The sequence below is a fragment of the Xiphophorus hellerii genome, chromosome 17 (genome assembly GCF_003331165.1).
Source record: "Xiphophorus hellerii strain 12219 chromosome 17, Xiphophorus_hellerii-4.1, whole genome shotgun sequence".
Taxonomy (NCBI): domain Eukaryota; kingdom Metazoa; phylum Chordata; class Actinopteri; order Cyprinodontiformes; family Poeciliidae; genus Xiphophorus; species Xiphophorus hellerii.
This window is the reverse complement of record NC_045688.1, coordinates 10,461,567-10,481,549: the sequence shown is the minus strand read 5'-3', so window position 1 is coordinate 10,481,549 and position 19,983 is coordinate 10,461,567. Positions and strand designations below refer to the sequence as shown.

Genomic DNA, 19,983 nt, shown 5'->3' with positions numbered 1-19,983 from the left:
TTTAAAAAAAGCCCCGGCACCAATACGCTTCCTTGTACTCTGCAGTAGCTACGCTTGTCCATTTAAGAAAGGAAAACCAATCTTTAATGGGCTTTATGCTTACAAGAGTATCTTGCAAGACAAAGACACTGATTAGTGACCGAGTAGAGAAATGATGGCAGAGGGTCTACATTCAAAGACTACGCTCCGGCCGGTCTATGACGTCAATCTGACGTCAATCTGCATCAGTGTTGGTAATTATTTACCAACACTTCCAAATTTATTTATTTCTTGTTTTATTTATTTGTTTTGGGTATTTACATGTCTTCCGGTTCTTGTGTGAAATGTTCAATAGAAATATAGTAGCTAGTCACATTACTTGTGATGTAGATATGTAAATAGATATTTTAATCTAATATGTATAAGATATGTCTAGAACATTAGGGATAGTCAGAAAAAAACAAATTTATGTTACAATGGTCTGGCATACACTAGAATGCAAATGAATGAGTTCCTGTATGCCAAACTGAACTTCATTTCAGTAGTCAGTGAAGTGGAGTAAGATTCCTGACTGATGAGACCGATTGAGACATAAATGTAGATCTATACCTAAAAAGATTTCTCCTAAATGATGCTGTGATGTAGAGAAGACGGTTAAGACTATTTGCAGATGCCAGATAGTCAATAGATTCTTATACTAGCAAAAAGTATTTCCCTGCTACAATGTTCTTCTGTAACAGGGAAAATAATGTATGTATGATGGCAAAAATCAAAATTAGGTGAGCAGTGTACCGTTTTGCTTGGTCAGCTCTTCTCACTGAAGACTCATTTGCATAAAAAAAAAGATCTGGGCAGGAGTTTATCTCAGGGATGTAAATTACACATTCATTAGCCCACTAAGCCTCTGCTGCTATGCAATAGTGAGGGGACGGCATTCAATTCACTGAAGGTCCGATAGATCCTCCGCGTTCTGAGACAAATTAAAACAAACGTTGAGCTTCCATTTACCCCGATGAACTGACGGCGTTCCTCAGCATGCTCTGTGCAGGAGACATTACTGCCAAAAGTAACGCCCTGCAATAAAACTCACAGCTGATCAGGCCGATAAGACCAAGACCTGAATCCCAAAGCGTTGTCATTTCCTCTGCTGATGTATGCTGTGACCCGTTGAAGTGATTTGCAGATTTTTCTCTTTCTTTCTTCTTTCTTTTGTCCCCTTAAACACATTCATTTGGTAATCATATAGTGTCAAGTTCCAGAGCTATGACTCTTGGTTTAACTTAAGGTTAGGCCCGATGGCATGGTCGCGTTTTGTGAGTCGTTGTTCCAAAGCCGGTCCGAATCTGGACTGTGTCCTAAAACCCTTAATATTTGTTTTCTCATCATCTTAAAGAAGGACTGACTAATCTGTGATACATTTGCTACATTGTGACTCTGCTGATGTCTCTTTTCCTTTGTTCTTTTAATTAGTTAGTTTTGAAGTTATTTTTCAGTATTCCATTTCATTACATCGCAGCTTCTTCGTTAATCTGATTTAATCCCCATGTTATCATTATATATATATACATATATATATTCCCTTTTTCTTTTCCATCAGTTAGATCGCACGTCAGTAGCAAGAGAAAAGAGTTATTTATGGGATAATTTACCTGTAAAGTTTGGCAATTTTGTTAAATTCTCAGACTTTATTAGAAATAAAATCCTTTGCAAAAGACTGACAAGTTTGACTCATGATTCCAGAGATTCTGGATGATTCCCAGATTCAGCTAAAGGAACTTCAACTTTATTCATTTAATAAATCATTAATTAATAATTACATACTATAAATTGGCATGGTATCACAACTGCAATATGACAAGATGAATGAGAGGACCCAGCAGGACTCCCTGGAGTGTTTAATGCATCTTTTAATTTTTTTGTTATTTTTTATAGGTTCACTGTTCCCAGGGAAATGCTGGTGTAGTTTAATTGTATTTGTATTAATTTAAAATGAAATATTAACTTAATTTGAGGGTTGGCTGCCTGCCTAGTATCTGACCTGAGGAGAATTGTAATAAATATTCCTGTGCATTGAACATGTCAGTGTATTTAAAAACACATTTTTAAATGTTATGCTCACTTTTAACACATTATTTTCTTATTTAAGCTTTGATTTATAGTCAGTTACAGCAATTCAGTGCATTTTTGGTGGGTTGTAAAAACTGGACAACAGTTGTTAACAAGGATGATTTTATAGCTGCAGTGCCTTGTGAATGTATTTATACACTTTTTTTATTCATCATGTTCCAGCTATGGACATCTATGTATTTGATGATTATGCTAGTCTTGACTGAACTCCAGCTTCCCTTGAACTTTGACCATTTGGACTATTTTTCCCTTCTGCAGTCCCATAGCATGACGCTACCATAACCATGTGTCGGTGTCACCATGGGGTGGATGAATGACAATGAGCGATTTCATATATCCATCTCATCAAATTAAAACAGGCGACACATTAATTACATGCAGTTTATTCATGTATGTATCTGAGTTTTGCTGTTGCTCCAGCTTCTCTCTGGTTGTCGCCCACTTCCCGGCTGGGAAAGCAGTGGTTCGGTTTCGCTGCAGTGCTTATTTTCTCTCTTTCGTCTTCACAAACATGTCCCTGAGAGGTTCCCATACATCCCGAACGCCTTTTTATCGTCTCCCAGGCTTTCGACGACTTCTCTCCGCGTCGGCCTCCCGTCGCGCCGCCGGTTTATTTTTGGGTGGGCGGCGTCTTCCAGACTGACCGCTGCTTCCGGCGTCTCCTCAATGTCGGCCTCCATCTTGACACACAGCTGGATCGGACACATGCGCAGAGCGTGTGAATGGCGACGCGCTCTTAATGCCTTCTGGAAATTGAAGGAATTTGGACCGGTGGTGGGAATTCCGTCCCTTTTTCTCGGATTCGAACCATGTGGCTCAACCCGCCAAGAGAACATTGAGGACTCTATTAATCCGCCTTTCACAGGAAGTCCTGTTCAGTTTGCTGCGTGGGAGGACACTCTGACCCCGTGGTGGCAGCATCATGCTGTGGGGACGCTTGTCTTCAGCAGCACAGCACATTTCATTTGTATGCGCATGAAACTGCACTGATATGCGTTTTATGTTGTTTCTTTATTACGGCAAAAACTTTTTATGGACGTTTTTGTTCGTGGTGGCTGCTCTGCATACCGTCTCTGTGGTACTAAATGGCCTCCTTTTGTATTGACTGATTTAGGTTGATACAAAGGATTTGATCAAATTAAAAGAATAGTTTCAAACATCTCAAATCAACTGCGACTGGTACAGGAGGCACCTATACCCACTGACGGTAAAAAAAATAAAAAAAACCCCAAAAAACTCTCTAGTCTGTGCCTCCCTGGGCAAAATTACATCTCAATAACCTTTTTGTTTGTTTTGATCATTATTTTTAACATAGTTCTTTTTATTTGGTTAAGGTTAAGTTCGCAACATGACATTACGACATTATTGAATGTTTTTTATATTGTGTTTTATCTACAGAAAATAAAAAACAAGCGAGTTCTTCTTTCACTGAACTTCGTTTCTTTTCAGTTTTTTAAGGAGTTGTAAGGTTAGTTTTAACATTTCCCCCATTGTTACTTTTAAATGTCTATAAAATGTCAATTTTTCAGATAGTTAAAAGTAGACATCTCAGCAGATAATAAAACTAATTATCTTTTCTTTCACTAATAGAGTTTTGTGTTTTTTGCGTGTTGAGGATTACTTCTATTTTTTAAAGTAAGACTATTCAATGTTAGTGGGGTTTTTTTCTTGCCACATTAAGATTGACTTATCTAAAGACAACAAGCGATTTTTTTTTACATAACAATATGAGTTATTTAATGTATTTATTCTTAATTAGCTCATTTAGTTCGTTCGCTCAAGCATCGCGTCTCTTTTATTATTGCCTTTAATTAAAGCGCGCTAATAAAACCTGGCAATAAACAGAGCCTTTGGCGCCATCTAGCGGTAAATGAGCAGAATTGCTTGGTCGAGCCGGTCTTCGTCAACCAACCAGGAAAGAGGGTTTGCCATGATCTGGACTGAGGCGGATGAGACCAGGAACCATTGTTCTGCTCATAATCCGAGCCCAAGACGAAATTCAGGAGGTTTTTCATGCGTCCAGAAAAATCGCACCTCCTTTTCATGGGTTGTCGATCGCAGATGGTTGACACACTTATCAAAAAATTTGGATTTATTTATAAAGCTATCTCATAAGGCTTGCTCTCTGTGTCTTTCTCTCCCCGTCCCCCCCACGACCCCCCGTCCCTCCCCCCGTTCATTTTCTGTAGCAACCACAACCCGAGGGCGAGATCCAGGGCCGTGCATTTTTCCCTTTCGGTCAGCTGCTAAATGGAAATAAAACGCGGAGCGGAAAGTGGAAACAGCCGAGGTGCGTGCATCCTCCTCAAAATAATCCAAATGTTTACCGTTTTGTTATGCTGGATTTTGTGCTGGCGACTACTGGCTACTACGAGACTCACAGGAATAGAGTAAATAACTGCTTTTGTTCTCATCACTGCCATTTATATTATTAATGAATATACAATCCGGTCTTTGCTAATAGTGATGGGAGGTGAAGGCTGTTTTATTCCCACCCCTCCTTGGGGCACGCATCTGTTTGGCTGAATATTTGTGTGCCATATTCTTTCCTTGCCGATCACAGCATTATTCAGTGTTTTTTTCTTCTTCTTTCCTCCCGTATTTGTGCCAAAAGCCCAACAGCTCTACGAAGCCCTCAGTACAACAGTCGGAGGAGTTTGTGCTAGACGCTGTCATATCATTATTTTACGCAGTAATTCTCCAATGTGAGTTCACTTATGCGTGCTTTGCTCCTAGATGGATCATTTCGGGCTTCCGGAGGAGGTTGTAGACTGAGGATGCAACCATGAGTGGATGCATCTTGCTAGCATCCAGAGCTCTTGAATATTTTCTCCTCCTTTTTTTCCCAGGTTACAATCTCAAATTTCAGCGTGTTTTTATTGGGTTTTCGTTTGATAGACCAAGACAAAGTAGTGCATGATTGTGAAACGAAGGCGAATTGATTAATGCCTTTCAAATTTAAAATGCTGAAACGGGTGATGTGCATTTGCATTCAGACTCCACCGGGTCATTACTTTGGAGAAACCGTCTTCCATTGCCACCTCGGCTGCAAGTCTTTTCAGGCTCTTCTGCTGGCTTTGCACTTAAAAACTGTCAATCCTTCTGTGCAGAATGAAGCTCAGTCTCATTGGACGCAGGGCTTCCATGAAAAGCTTTTTCCAAGTCTCGTCCAGGATTCTCGATTTAATTCATGTTTGGACTTTGACTGGGCCATAACACATGACTATGCTTTTATCTAAACCTTTGTTTAGGGTCGTTGTCCTGCTGGTAGCTGAACTTCTGCCCTTTTTACAAGCGTTTTGCAAGCTTTAAGTACCAGTTGTATTTAGGTCTGAGTTACATACGAACATGCTATTAATCTTGCATGCATGTATGGATACGTGTGTAGCATTGTTGGCCACAGACTTAGGTTGAATTCCAGGATTACTCTGTGTAATCATCTCACCCAATCCTTGTCTCTGCTGAAAACAGCTTCCCCCACAGCATGACGCTGCCACCACCATGTCTCATTTTGGGTGTCGCTTGCTAACGTTGACACTTTAGATGCACGGTACATCGCAAAGATATCATCAGCCGAGCAGATGCTCTCACCTGACACAAATACATTGTGCCAAAATGTTAAAGGTCACTGAGTGACGGAGACACATATGTTGTCATTTTAATATTTGACACACAATGAAGGCAATTAGTTGAACTAGATTTTGCTTAGGTGTGCCTGTGTAAAGGGCCGTCAGGGCAAATATATGCCACAATTTCCAGATTTGCACTTACATAAACTGTTAAAGTTGTGTTTGTCTATCTCTTATAATCTTAGAAAGGTTTGTAACATGTCAAAATGTGGAAAAGTTCAAGGTGTAGGAATACTCACTGTAAATCCACTACTTCATTGGTGTGTGTCGTTGGATGTACTTATTTGTTTTTGTAATTAAAAGAAGTAAAAAAAAAAAAAAAAGACAACATTGTGTAAAGCTGGATTTTAATTGCACATTTTAACATATCTTGAGCCAATTGCCTCAAATATTATCATTATTTTCCTTTGAATGAAAACTGTAAAGATCACATATGCATTTCTAAATTATTTGCTGAGCTCTTGGGTATTTTACACAACTTCTTAAAATATTTTGAGGCGTTTGTGTCGTCGTGTTTGTCTCCAGGTAATGATCTCCCTGTCCGTTATCTGCGGCTCCTGGCCCCACCCTTGCAGCTCCTGTCGGCTGCAGTGTGGCAAGTCGTGCAGCGGGGACTCGTGGATCACTATGGGATGCTAGAGGAGTTTGTTACCATGGTGACGGAGCTGGTCCCAGAGCTGATGAGCTACAGTCAGAGGGCTCAGCTCATCCTGGGCCTCAGGGCCAGGGTCAGTAGAGGGTTTTTTTTTTTTTTTCTTGATTAATGACGCATAATAAATACTGCATTCATGTTGCTGATGCTGTTTTTAAATAAAGCATAAAATCAGCATCAACTTGGTTCTTTGTACTGTATTTGTATAGTTAATTTTAACCACCTACACGTCCGTATTTATATTCCCTGTAGTAACATTTTATGAAAGGTAAAATGACCCGCCTTGTGTAACTAGTTGGTCCTGGAGCTCTGTCGAGGAGATCACCCAGTGGACATGCAGACCATTCAGCCACATCTGGACAGAATAAAAGCTCCGGTCAGCACAGCCAAGGATCACCATGTGAGCAAACCAGGACTCCCAGTTAGTTGAGTCACATCTGCAATTTTATACTTAGATGATATACTCCATATCTGTTTGTTGTTGTTTTCCCTTTTTTAAGGTAACCATAAACCAGGTGGAGGAGTCTGAGGTGAACTTTGTAGAGCTGGTGCACTCGTTACTTGAAGATCCGTCTGAGAGAAAATATTTTTTCCAAGTAAGACCTCTCACTTTGTTTGCTTGTTGTTCCATTTATGTCAACATTTGCGGATAACATGTTTCGGCTTGTGTTTGCTTTAAATGAATGCTATGGATAGGTTTGACATTTTAGTACTTTTCAGTTGCAATGAATAAAAAAAAAATGATAATATGGTTTTTATATAGCACTTGACTCACTTTTTGATTTTTGTTACGACTGGACTTTCTGCAGATTAATATGCTGCTGCTGCATGTTAAGGAAGCGACTGTAATATCCTGCCAGCACGTTACCTAAAACGGCCGTAGCTTTTTAATTTATTTTCTAAAGTTACGTTTGGCTCATCACATGCTTTCTTCGGTTCGCTGAAGTTCAATACTTTAGCAAACTGAGTGCATGTTTTCGTTCTGTTTTCATATGGCTCATTAGGGTTGCAAAATTTCAGGAAATGTTTAAAAGTTTGAAACTTTCTTCGGGAATGAACAGGAATTTAAGGCATTGAATTTAGACCACAACATGAAAATGATCCGTCTTCATCGGACCTCCAGCAGCTAAAACGCACAGTTGAACAATTTACAATAATTTATCTTCGACGCGTTTTTAGATTAGATTTAGATATTTAACACTTTAATGGAACCGGGTGTGAATCCAGTGTGAACAATTAAAAGGAAACTGTCAGGAATCTTAACCAAACATACGTATTCAAAATCAATAAATCAAACAATAAGATAAGTTTATCTTCCTAACTAACGGTCCGAAAAAGGACCGTCCATTCCTACAAACTCCTCAATGTAACATTCGGCTTTAAAGATGTTCACAGAGGTGCTACAGGTTCAGATGAGCACAGGATGGATAACAGCCGTCCTTTTAGGTAACTGTACTTGTCCATCTTGTGGCTCCACCAATCACAGAAAAGCACCTGCATGCTCAAATGTACATATTTTTTTAAATAATCATCTTATCACAGCAGTCGTAGCACACATCCACGTAGCACGCTGCTGACTGCAGGGGTATTGAGTATATGCTCCTTACGTGCGCTCTGCATCCCTCCATCTCACGCACTGATGATTTATAGAGCGCTGGACTGTTAAGGCCACATTTTGGAGCCCAGAGCGTAATACTGCTGAAGCCACACAATTATATCCCCAGAACACCAAAAAACTAAGAGTTGACGACCACATTGGGTTGTAATTATTGCCACATTTGACTTGTAAATATTCTCATTCTTCATAACAGTTTTATTTAGAAAAAGGCCCACGCACACAACAGCATATATGAATGATGCAAAACAAAATGTTTGATGGTTTTTCTTCCTGGTTTTTCACTGGTGATTAAGCATCGCCTTCACATGGGAAGCAAAGGTCAAATCCTCCACTGATGCTCTGTGCTGCACTTCTTGTTAAATTACCTAAAATCCGCTGACTGCAATGTTTCTTCTTGTTATACTAAAAACGATCTAGTGGATTCAGAGAAATTCAGGTTTTCAGAATATGTCCTCCTTGTTAAACCGATTTATATCTTTGATGTTTGGATTTAATTTGCAGGAAATCTTCCCGGTGTATTTCGGCCCAAAGTATGACGCTGCCCTCGAGATGCTGGTGTGGGAGTTCATATCAAGACTGGATGAGCTAATGCCTATTCCAGACTTCAACCAGGTGCTTTGTTACTTCAGCTGGAGCATAGAAGACATTATTAACCACTTATATTAAACAAAGCTTCAGCATGTTACATTTGACTCCAATATATTGATGGTCCAAAGCCAAATATAACACATTTTTGTCTCCTTTAATCCAAATTCAGCGCTCAGTTGTGCGATGTATCCTGAGTACTGAGGGCTCAGGTGTGATGAAAGGTGGAGGATGGTTAACTGGGGGCCACACTGTCCCAGTAGACTCTTCCTCATAATCCTTCTTTTTTAGCAGAGAATCCCTAGAGAAAAACACAATCACAAAGCCTTTTAGTCATCTCAACATAGGAAATTAGTGCGTTAAATAGGCAGCAGTGATTATACCTATCTTTTAAATTTACGCTGTTTGAGTGTAATTAGATGATTTTAAATGCAATTTAAATGCAGTGCATCTAAATCAAGTCTACGACCGCATTCATACCAGACTAAGGCAACACCACAACATTAAAAATAAAATAAGACCCACTAGATTGTAGAGGATTTTGCAAATTGTAAAGAAACCTCTTAGTACAGGTGCCTAGGATGGAAGTCCTGTGATGATCTGCAGGTCTTCCACAGTCCAGTGACGTTTTCATGGTTTCAGGCGTCCTGGAAGCTGCAAGACAATTGTTTCTTTCAGCTATAAAAAAACCCCCCAAACAAACAAAAAAACAATGTGAATGTGTAATAAATGCACTAATATAATCTTTCTTCTCAGTTGGCAGCTTTGCTGACAGACGTCCCTACATTTCTTGAAGACTGTTTACGAACATTTTTCCCACCAGATGACATGAAGGCTTTACTTGATCACCACAAGAACCTCGGCCATTTTGAAGAAAAAGGTGGGACCTTAATTTATCAAAGCGAAACGCTAAATTTCAACCAAACTGTGGTCACGTTGTTAAAAAAATTATTATTACCCTGCAGATCCAGAACTGTTACCAATGGATGACTGCATCCTCTCCTCCCTCTCGCTGCCTCCTGGAACCAGGCCTGTTATTGAAGCCACCTCCGAGTCTCCTGCCCAAGCTAAAGACTCAACCCCTCCAGCACATCTTGGAGCTGCGAGCAACACCAGCAGCCAAGAGAAGCCGAGCAACAGGGCTTCTGACACGCTGAGACAGAAACTGAGGGAGGAGCGGGAGTCCGGCGCTTGGCAGCTGCAGGTCAGGAACATGACCACTTCTCAGGAACGGAAAATTCAGTGCTCGACGCGGCCGTGCAACGAAACCATTGACCTCACTATTTCCAACGAGGGGGCGGACTCGGACTCGGAGGCCAGCGAGAGCACCCCCAGCTTGTTGGGCTCCCAGAGCTCAAGAAAGAGGAAGCTGAGTGGAGGCGTGGACGTTCCCAGGAAGCAAAATGCCGAGGCTTCAGCCGTTCTGTAAGAGAAACAGACATGCTTAAGTTCATTTCTTAAATAACACGTGAAATACTGTTTCAAGTTTTGTAGTTATCGAAATTTATATTTCCCGCTTTTGCAGAAATTCTTCAGTGGATGATGAGAATTCAGGTGAATCTCCCCTGATCTCCATATGGGGAGAATATACAGGTTTGTGCCATGTATGTATGCAGAGTTTAGACTTTTAAATAAACTAGCTATTGAATAGGCTGTGTCTAATTTTAGACTCTCAGGAACGTTCCTTCCCCGTTCTGATGGACTCAAAGGTCCCCTGGTCAGATGAAGAGACGCTCCATCTGCTTGACATCTGGGGGAAGGATTCGGTGCAGCAAGCCTTGAAGGGCTGCTTGAAAAACCGCCACATATTTACTCAAATCGCTCAGAAGATGGCCGAGCGGGGCTACATGAGGACTGTGGAGCAGTGCCAGACGAGGATCAAACGACTGAAGAAATGCTTCCGCCAGAGCCTCAAGTAACCCTCCTCTTTCATTTATGAAGCATTGGAGAAAATGTGAGTGATCTGCATTAAAAACGCTCGTTCCTTATCTACCGTCAGAGGGAACTCGAGGCCGGACCATAAATTTTACTCAAAGCTTGAGCAGATCATCGGCTCTTCATCCGCCTCGTCTCTCCCTGAGATAACCTACGATGTGGAGGAAGTCGTCGACGACGACGACGACGACACCCAAGACGGAGAAGAAGACTTGCAGTTTATCGGACACTCCGGGCAGCTAGAAATCGGTACAATGTTGCATTCATATCATTAGTTTTAATCTCAGAAATGTAAAGCGTTATTCCTTTTCTTCAAGTACTATTGAAACCTACAAACCTCAATATTACGAAAGAGAAGTAAAAAGAAAGCTGATTTGAAACAGAAGATTCATTTCAGGTTTGCTGCATGTGATTTAGAGGATGTTGCAAATATGTTGAAGAAAGTGCACATCAGCCTGAACACATGGTGAAGCATGGTGGTGGCAGAATCATGCTTTGGGAACATTTATCCTCCACAAATTTAGAAATACTGGTCTGAGTTGATGGGGAAAATAGATACAGATAAATAGACCCTCCCTATTCTGAAGAACCTCAGGTATAGACACCAATTTGTTGTCATCTGTCCTATAAAATCCCAACAACAAACCTAGACGTTTGCGGTTGGGAGGTGACTAAAAATAAAAAAGTTGAAGTGGAATCCATGCAGTCGTAAGGCCGTGTTGCACACAGGACTCATCCGGTCGTTTTCATCCAACTGCTTTCGTCGTGGTAGGAACTCGAAGTGTGCCGTGGACGGACATGGAGACCCTGGCCCTCATCAACATTTGGAGCACCGACAAAATGCAGCAGGACCTGAGAGGGAACCGAACGGGACACCTTTTCTCCATCATATCCAGCAAGATGGCCGCCCTGGGCTTTTCCCGCACGCCGGAGCAATGCCAGACGAGACTGAAACGGCTCAAATCCAGCTTCAGGCAGTGCTACCAAAACAAGTACACACACTTACACAGGGAGGGATGGAAGGGAATATGTGTGATGTTCTCTGTAATATTTAAATGTGCCTTTCTTCTGTTAATATTTTCTAGTTTGAAAGGACATGAACAAGTTCAGTGCAAGTTTTACAATGAGCTGGGAAGGATTTTAGTCAAGGACTTCCAGTCGGTGATGCAGCTGGACGACATGTCGATGAAGGACGATGACGGTGACTTTCCTTCCTTCAGTCACCATAACATCGGTAAAAGGTTTATAATTATCTTTAATAAACATGCAGAAGAAGCACTCCTCTGTTCCATTTGGCCTGCCATTTTTATCTATTGATACATTTGATTAATTTCTTGATAAGATAATAGTGTAAGGTTTAAATTCTTCACCCACTGAATTACTCTCTAATCAAGGGAATCTTACCTTCTCTTTTAAGCATTAGTTTGGATCTTGTCTACTTTTTGGGGTTATTACTTTTTGACAAAGAGCCATATTAGGGGTTTGGATAACTTTTTCCCCCTTTAATAAATGAAATCAATATTTTAGCCCTACATTTAGTATAAACTTGGCTTAAAATTGCCTGAAAATAAAGCAGAAACAGAAGAAATCTGGAGGAGAGAAAACTCTTTTTCACAGCACTTTAGTTACACAAACAGAGCAGCTTGAGATTTACTGAAGCTTGCTCGTCTTCTCAAGGCTGCAGATGCTACGTTTATCTTCTCAGTGACGGCTGCTGCCGGTTTCCAGCCTCTGCTGCTCCAGGTGGCTCCCAGTGAACCCAGGATTGTTGTTTGCATCTGCTGACGTAGATAAGTTTGGGGCGCTTTCATCAGAACGGCCCAGAGAGGAGCAGTCTCTGGCTGTCACGGGCCTCCACATGCAGTTTGACCTTTGACCTCTTCAACCACGGCATTACCAGCAGAGCTTGTTTTTCTTTTGTCAGGATTTTTCTAGTATCCTGAGCAAAAGAGCTGGAAGTTGTCTGTTGGAACCAGATTTCATATTGAAAGTTGCTGACAGGATGTGAAATCACTCTTACACAACAACCAATCAAAAGACGTTGAAAATAAACCATCTGTGTTATTTCAGATCCAAGTTGTGATCCGCATTCCTCCCTAAAATCCATAGTTTCCTTACGAAGAAACAGAAATTGCAATGTTTATTTTCAAAGTTCTGCACCAACCTACTTTTTTTTTTTTTTTCCTGAATTTGGGTGTTTTTTTCTAGGAGCAACACTGCAAACGCAAACTTTGCTTAAATTCCCACAAAGCTTCTCCCAACAGAAGTAACGCTGTGTGCTCCGCTCTGATTATTTTTGGAAATGTTCTGACCGGTCAGCATTTTGATCTACGTGTGGAATTTGCTGGGACTCTCCGCTCCTGGAAGGAATGTCAACAATCCTGAATATTTTCCACTAGTGAATAGTCTTTCTCCCTGCAGACTCCCAAGTAATTTCTACATGGAAAATTCAAACAGATTGACCCCGACTGAGATATGCAGCTGCTAACATAAGTGCTGATAACAATCCCAGGTTAACGTTTGTGTCTCCAGAGTCTGCTGTGGGAGTTCAGGAGGACCGAAAGAAAGTGCCGTGGTCCGACAAAGAGACCATCATCCTCCTGGAGGTTTGGGGCGACCCTCAGGTAGAGAGCCCAGTTCATTCATGCGAGATCTACGTTACTCCCATTGCTAAACCAGGCGGTTAACTGGTCTAAACCCAGTTTTTTATTAACTGAATACGTTGTTTAGATGCTAAAGATGCTTTACTGTTCAGATGCAGCAGTGCTTGAGGCGCTACCCGCACAACGGACACATCTTTACTGAGGTGTCAGAGAAGCTGAATGCCAACGGTTACTCCCGCACCCCGGAGCAGTGCCACACCAGGATCAAACGGCTGAAAGCCGCCTACCGCCAGTGTAAAGAAAACATGAGGTAAAAGCAACCGAAATGTTGTTGATCGTTGTGATTTTTAAAATTTATTTATTTTATTTCTTTTGATACATGGGCGCTCATAACTCTGTTTTATATCTGCAGCTCATCCGGGACGGACCGAGTCGACTTTAAATTCTACGATCTGCTGGAGCAGATTCTGGACAAGCAGCCGTCAACGTCGTCCACCATCATAACCGACTCCATTGAAATATCAGAAGACTCCAATGGAGAGTCTGGAACAGAGAGAGGTAGGCGACCTCTTCCCTTTCTGTCCTATCCAGCTAAAGACAACAAACTAGCATCACTCTGTAGTTTTACAGCATCGAACTTCACGACCTTGATACACTAAGGTTGAGCTGCATTTGCTGCCGGCTCTAAATTTTCCACATCATTTGTTTTTTCTGCTTTGTTGCCAAGAAAAGTCAGCAATCCCAGAATTACCACCAACTCTCAGGTGACCACAAATTTTACGCAAGCTGCTTCCACTGAAAAGTGCTGCTTTTATTGTAGTAGGAGCTTCTTAAAATCCTCATAAATACACAGGAAAATCTGCTAACTTTCACCCAAATGCATCTTGTTTTAAATATGGGCAGAGAGGCTGTTTCTTTTCTAATTAAGGAGCAAATCTTACTTTGTGAAGGAAGCCTTGTGGGTTTCTAGGATTGGGTTTTGGGGAACAGACAAAAATAACAATCTTTGGTTTGCTGCAGCTTGTTAAGACTTTCAACTCTTTAATAGATTACAAACAAAATATGAGGTCTTATGGCACATCATTGCGTTTAATATTGAAGCTACCTTCAATATTTATGTGATTCCTTTCAGAAGTTTGAGGCCTTTGTTTGAACTCAGTTCTTCTTTATTTTCCGGGGGTTTGGTTTGAGTTTTTATTTTTTTGCAAACTGAAAACTAATTAAAATGGGGAAAAAATGAATCAATAATCACTTCAAGTTAAATCACTAAACGTCTGCATAACAATTCATACCAAAGCAAGCTGATTGATTGATAATAAAATAAAACATTTGTCTAATTCAGTTCAGTTCACTGAGTTCATTTCTTGGCTCCATTTTAGTCCTGCAAGCTTGTTGGGTTTGTCTCATTAAAATTGCATACTTTGTCTTGTGTTCACCTCTCATATGACTAGAGAGGCTAGAGATATGACTATAGACTCAGGTGAATTTTCTTAGGTTTTACTTGCATGGAGTCAACAAGTCACACAATGTTACAACCAGTTCTGCTTGTTCTGCACCAGATGGAGAGACCCCGGAGGTATCGGCAGACAAACCAGCGACCAGCACCTGGTCGGACGAGGAAACCCTGGCTCTTATCGAGATCTGGGGTGATGTGGACATCCAGCGGGCTCTGAGGGGCTTCATCCACAACGGGCACGTTTACGCCGAGATCTCGGAGCGGCTGCATGACCTCGGCTTCTCCAAAACCCCAGAGCAGTGCCGCTCCAAAGTCAAGTCGCTGAGGATCAACTTCCGGCAGTGCTACGACAGGAAGAAGTGAGGTCTTCCTCTCTGTTCTCCTGTGAAACCTTTTTTGGGGTTCCGACAAATTGCTACGCAAAAACTTTCCAGGGTTCTCAGTCCTTTAAAAATCTTAAACTTAATGTTTACTATAGCTTAATGGCAGAGATTCCTGCATTTTGATGCATCTGCAGTCAGGTTTTCTATATGGAGGCCAGAGAAAACAGACACTGGAAGAAAGGACAAGAAAGAAACTACACACAGTATTTGCATTTAATCGTACTTTCTGATTTATTGATGTTTTTTGATGTTCTCATTGAACAAACAGTGGAAAAAATTGCCTGACAATAATCCTGACAATACAGACATTTTGGGGAGGAATTTAAACCTCATTAATTGAAATTTACTGTGAAAGAAATAAATAAAAATTCAGATCATAATAAGAAATTGACCATAATAAATGATGCATTAAATGCCTATTCCTATGAGGAAGAAGAGTAGATAAGGAACTGAAGTATGTAAATACAAATAGTTTTCTCTATTCATATTTTCTTTCTCCGAATTCTTCTCCACTTGAAAAATATGGTGATATTTTTTTTTACAGATTCTGAGTCAACCCTTTCTTTTGAAACAAAAATAAAAAATCTATTTGCTCTTTCTAGGAGTGGAAGAAAAATGGATTACAAGTTCTACCACCAGCTGGAGCAGATCCTGGGCCAGGAGGCCATGAGCATTGATGAGTTTGATGAGCGGGACGATCAAGCTGCCATGGATCCAGGTACCGCCTCTAAACGTTCACACCTTCTCGTTGTGCCAGAACAAGCAGCAACGTCCCACAGATCTTTGGATATCTTGTCCGCCTGCAGGGTCTTCAGATGAACAGACGAACACGCCGTGGTCGGAGGAAGAGACGGTGGCCCTCGTCGAGGTGTGGGCCGCTGACGACGTGCAGCACAGCCTGAAGAACTCCATGCGCAACGGCCACGTGTACGAAGACATATCCGAGAAGCTGGCCTCCTACGGCTACCTGCGGACGGCGGAGCAGTGCCAGCTGAGGATCAAACGGCTGAAGAAGATGTACAGGCGCTACTGCAACAGCCGCAGGTACAGGAATCAGATCGGTTTGTTTCTTTTATCGTTTTCGTTTTCCTGCGCATTTGAAAGGAATTCACGATTTCCAGAAACGGAGGGCGGCCGGCAGTGTTTCGATACTTCAACCTTCTCGCCCCGGTGCTTGGCAACGAATTGGCGTTCGTAGATGTGGACGGTTCGGCCACCGATACCGCCGTAGAGCCCCTAATGGACCACGATCCTGTAATGTGTACGTATAAATGCGACGACACCTTCTTGTTTGCACTTTATTGTACGCATTTCTTAATTAACCGACAAAGAAATCTTTAAGAGTTTGGTTTTTTTTTCTTGTTTTAGACGAGCAGCCCTCGACCAGCCACATCCTGACAGACATGAGCAGAAAGACTCCCTGGTCTGACCTTGAGACTCGCACCCTCCTGGAGATCTGGGGCGAGGACAGCGTCCAGCTCACCCTGAGGGGCTGCCTGAAGAACCGACACGTGTTTGAGTACATCTCAGAGAAGCTGAGCAACCACGGCTTCATCAGGACCACCGAGCAGTGCTACACCCGCATGAAGCGCCTTAAATACAGCTTTGTCCACGAAAAGTGAGTCCAACTGTAACAATGTGTTTGTTATTAGGTTGTTTCCTTATGATTTTGTTTTTATTTTTCCTTTAAATCCAGGGAAGAATTCAAATTCTTCAATGAAATGGACAAAATCTTCAGGAAGGACCTGAACATGGACGACTCTGCTGTCAACCCGTTCACTGTCGACGAAACGGACGAGCTGGCCTCTGAAGCGCACCAAGTGAAAGGTAAAATGGAGGCATTTTTCTGACTAGTACCTTGGCAGTGAATATTTGTGAGGATGTTTTTCTTTTAACATGTTTCACAAAACAAAAATCTGAAAAGTGGGGAATGATTTTGAATTCTGCCCTCTTTATAAATAAGATCCACTCCGCTCTATTGACAGGGCAGCTTCAGGGTCGTTACACTTTCTGGAAAAGGAAGGGGAAAGAAATGTATGGAAAATGTTAGCATCTTCACTCCATAGTGTAAAAGTTCCTATCTTCCTTCCTTGATCTGAGTCCAATACCACTTTTTTTTCTGGTCTTTGTATTTTAAATTGTCGTTGCGCTTCTTTGTGTCTTTCAAAAAGGAGGAATAGATTTCTTCCTTCCTTTCTTATGCAATTTCTTCTTCCTGTTTTCTTACCTTGTGTCTTTCCTTCTGTTACGTTTTGCTCTGTTTCACTTCCTTTCTTCCCTCCAGTCTCTGTTTTTTCAGTATTCTATGCAAAGGGCGACTGTAGAAATATATGCTACTAATCCGGAGTGAACTTTAGTGTCTTACATTTTAAACAGAACTCTGGGTAGATAAGTATGGATTTTTAAGATGTGACATTTTCCTGAACCTTACAAATGCAGAACACAGCTAAGAAAAAAACTCATCGTTCATTCTTGAAGTTTAGATTTAGCAAAGAACGAGTAAATATTTCTGTCCAAAGATATGCAAGAATTTTAAAGACATGACACGACAAGACTTGGACCTGTAACTGCAGCGAAACGGGGTTCCCAATACAAATGCATGACACAATTTTCTATCTTTTATTGTGTAAAAATAAAAATTTAAATGCATCATTTTATTCCACGTCATAATCATGCACTGTGTTTTGTCTACCCTGTAAAATTCACAATGTGGAAAGTAATTAAATCACCTTATCTGTCGTTTAATTGCTCCCCCCCCCCCCCCCTCCCCCAAGTAAAGTTTTGCATATTTCATCACGACCACGTCACCTCGAAGTTGTTCCTCAGAGAAACATTCCTCCCTCTATGTGCTTCCTCGATAGCCTCAGGTAACCACTGGCTGGCCGACAGCTCCAAGATGGCCTGGGGGGACGGAGAGACGGAGGCCCTCCTGGACATTTGGGGGAGCGCTGAGATCCAGGAGAATCTGAAGGGTGGCAACAAGAACAAAAGCATCTATAAGCAGATTTCTCAGGTCATGGCCAGCCAGGGCTACCTCCGCTCCCCTGAACAGTGTCAGTCCAGGGTGAAGAGGCTGAGGGCCAACTTCAGACAGTTCCTGGAGGGACGACAGTAAGCGCAGAATATATTGTACAACTCTTATCCACCGAGCTTTTTTACTACTTATAATTATTCCTTTCTTTCCTGTACTCAGAGGGGATAAACAAGAGTGCAAATATTTTGAGCAGTTGGTGCAGATCTTTGGCACCAAGTATGTGATGAACTCTGATTCGCTGACTGACGATACACCTGAAGTCATAGGTACGGCTAATCCACATAGCTTTTTGTAATTATTTTACAGCTTGATTTTTGATGTTTCCTTTATATTTCTTCTTGTTGCAGAGTCATAAAATCCTTCCTCTTCACGGTGGTGATGAAACAGCCGCAGATGGACGTCCATCATCCAGACGAACTGAGACGTTAATGCTGAAATATTTACAGAAAATCTCTGTACACACTTTAAATACTTCGACATTCTTTAGAAATACAAACCTAGATCAGACTGAAACTGTGTGGGTGTGAGGGGGTGTTTGTGTGTGTGTGGGTGTGTGTGTGTGTGTGTGTCCCTTCTCTTGAGTGTCTTGTGATAAATAAAAACCAGAGCCATGACACGAGGCGCTCAGGACTCGAGGGAAGCCAAACGCAGCGCTCCTCGGCGAGAACATGTTTTTGTAGTGATTAATTTTTACTTGAACCTAAAGAGACTGAATCCAAGCACACGTGAGTTAAAAAACGCAAATCAGCCAATCAGCTGTCGCCACAAACTTGCTTTTTCATCGCAATTCCTGCCCCACTCTGTTACATCTACTGCACATGTTTATACCGTTTGAAATCCACGTGCATAAAATGAAAAACATTCGAGTCTCTTGTTCTGTACTCAGTGTGAGTTAACGTTGTCCAGAATTTTATTTATTTAATTTATATATGTATTTTATAGGTTTAATTGTGTCGCCAAACCTTATCGCAGTACATTTGTGCCACGAAATGTGTCAAAGTTTTTCATATTCATTAAAAACAAACATGAATTGCCTGATTGTGGTTTACTCTTTTTGCAAGTTGTTGCCACAGAGATGAATCGATTATTTAGGGTCACTGTGCATTAAGAAAAGAGCAAAACGTCATTTAAATACGCACCAAATGTGCATAAGTGAGGGAAAACATTTTTTTCATACTATTCTGCTTTCAATTATTCCATCTAACAATCTCTCCTTATTTTTATTCTCCTTTTAATCTTTCCATCCGTCATGTAAGTCTGTCCACTCAAATTTGAAGTTTCTTCATAGAGCAATTATAGCTGCTGATGGCTGGGAGGAAGGATCTTCTGCAGCAGTCTGTGTTGCAACTTCTGACTGAAGACGATGGTGTTGATTACTGTCCTGAGAAGTTAAGCAACTTACTGGTTTACCTGGTAATGGTGGAAGGTAGGTTAAAACTTTTTTATACTTTTTACCTGCCTGATATTTTATCTTATCCATATGTATACATTAAGGACAGTACCTTGTAAAAGTGTTCAGAAATTCAGGGAGTATGAAGACGAGACATTTTAACACTGTGACAAGATGCTTTAAAAAAATTTTTTTAGACAGTCTTACTAATTTGGTTGCTTTTCTGTTTTGTTATTCCTTGGCCACCAGTAGTTTCCAGCAGAAAGCAGCTGGCTGTAGCATCTGTTGTGTGTGAAAAGACAGACATTTAAACAAAACTACTGAAGTCAGAATAACTTATTTGCTTGCATTTAATTGCTTATTTTTGCTAAAGCTACAGGCAGCAGCAGAAAGAAATAAGGGGCCTGTCAAAAGTAATGACTTCATGTCACTTTTTGTCCCATTTGTCTCCAGTGTTGGACAGTTTTAGACACATTTTGACAGGAAACCGGCCTTTTGGACAATAGCTGGACGCTTTTTATACCTTTTCATCTACAAGATGAGTCAAAAGTAACCCCACAGTCTTTATCCTACGTGTTATAACTAATTTAAT

General features: G+C 41.2%; 1 protein-coding gene across 2 annotated transcripts; it reads left to right on the top strand.

Moving 5' to 3' along the window:
* Positions 1-4,004: 4,004 nt before the first annotated feature.
* LOC116736986 (uncharacterized) lies at positions 4,005-19,039 on the top strand. Of its 2 annotated transcripts, XM_032589906.1 has the most exons (24): positions 4,005-4,396; positions 6,261-6,463; positions 6,683-6,787; positions 6,888-6,983; positions 8,507-8,617; positions 9,347-9,470; positions 9,556-10,015; positions 10,116-10,183; positions 10,259-10,505; positions 10,590-10,774; positions 11,298-11,517; positions 11,611-11,759; positions 13,058-13,149; positions 13,281-13,438; positions 13,541-13,686; positions 14,688-14,943; positions 15,570-15,685; positions 15,774-16,011; positions 16,089-16,228; positions 16,336-16,585; positions 16,664-16,794; positions 17,829-18,078; positions 18,161-18,267; positions 18,349-19,039. In XM_032589906.1, the coding sequence occupies exons 1-24, from the start codon at positions 4,357-4,359 to the stop codon at positions 18,354-18,356; spliced, it is 3,900 nt and encodes a 1,299-aa protein (XP_032445797.1). In that variant the 5' UTR covers positions 4,005-4,356; the 3' UTR covers positions 18,357-19,039. The 2 variants fall into 2 exon arrangements, with proteins under 2 accessions (XP_032445797.1, XP_032445798.1); XM_032589907.1 differs by lacking the exons at positions 4,005-4,396; positions 6,261-6,463; positions 6,683-6,787; positions 6,888-6,983 and having other exon boundaries at positions 8,514-8,617; positions 9,414-9,470.
* Positions 19,040-19,983: the final 944 nt, after the last annotated feature.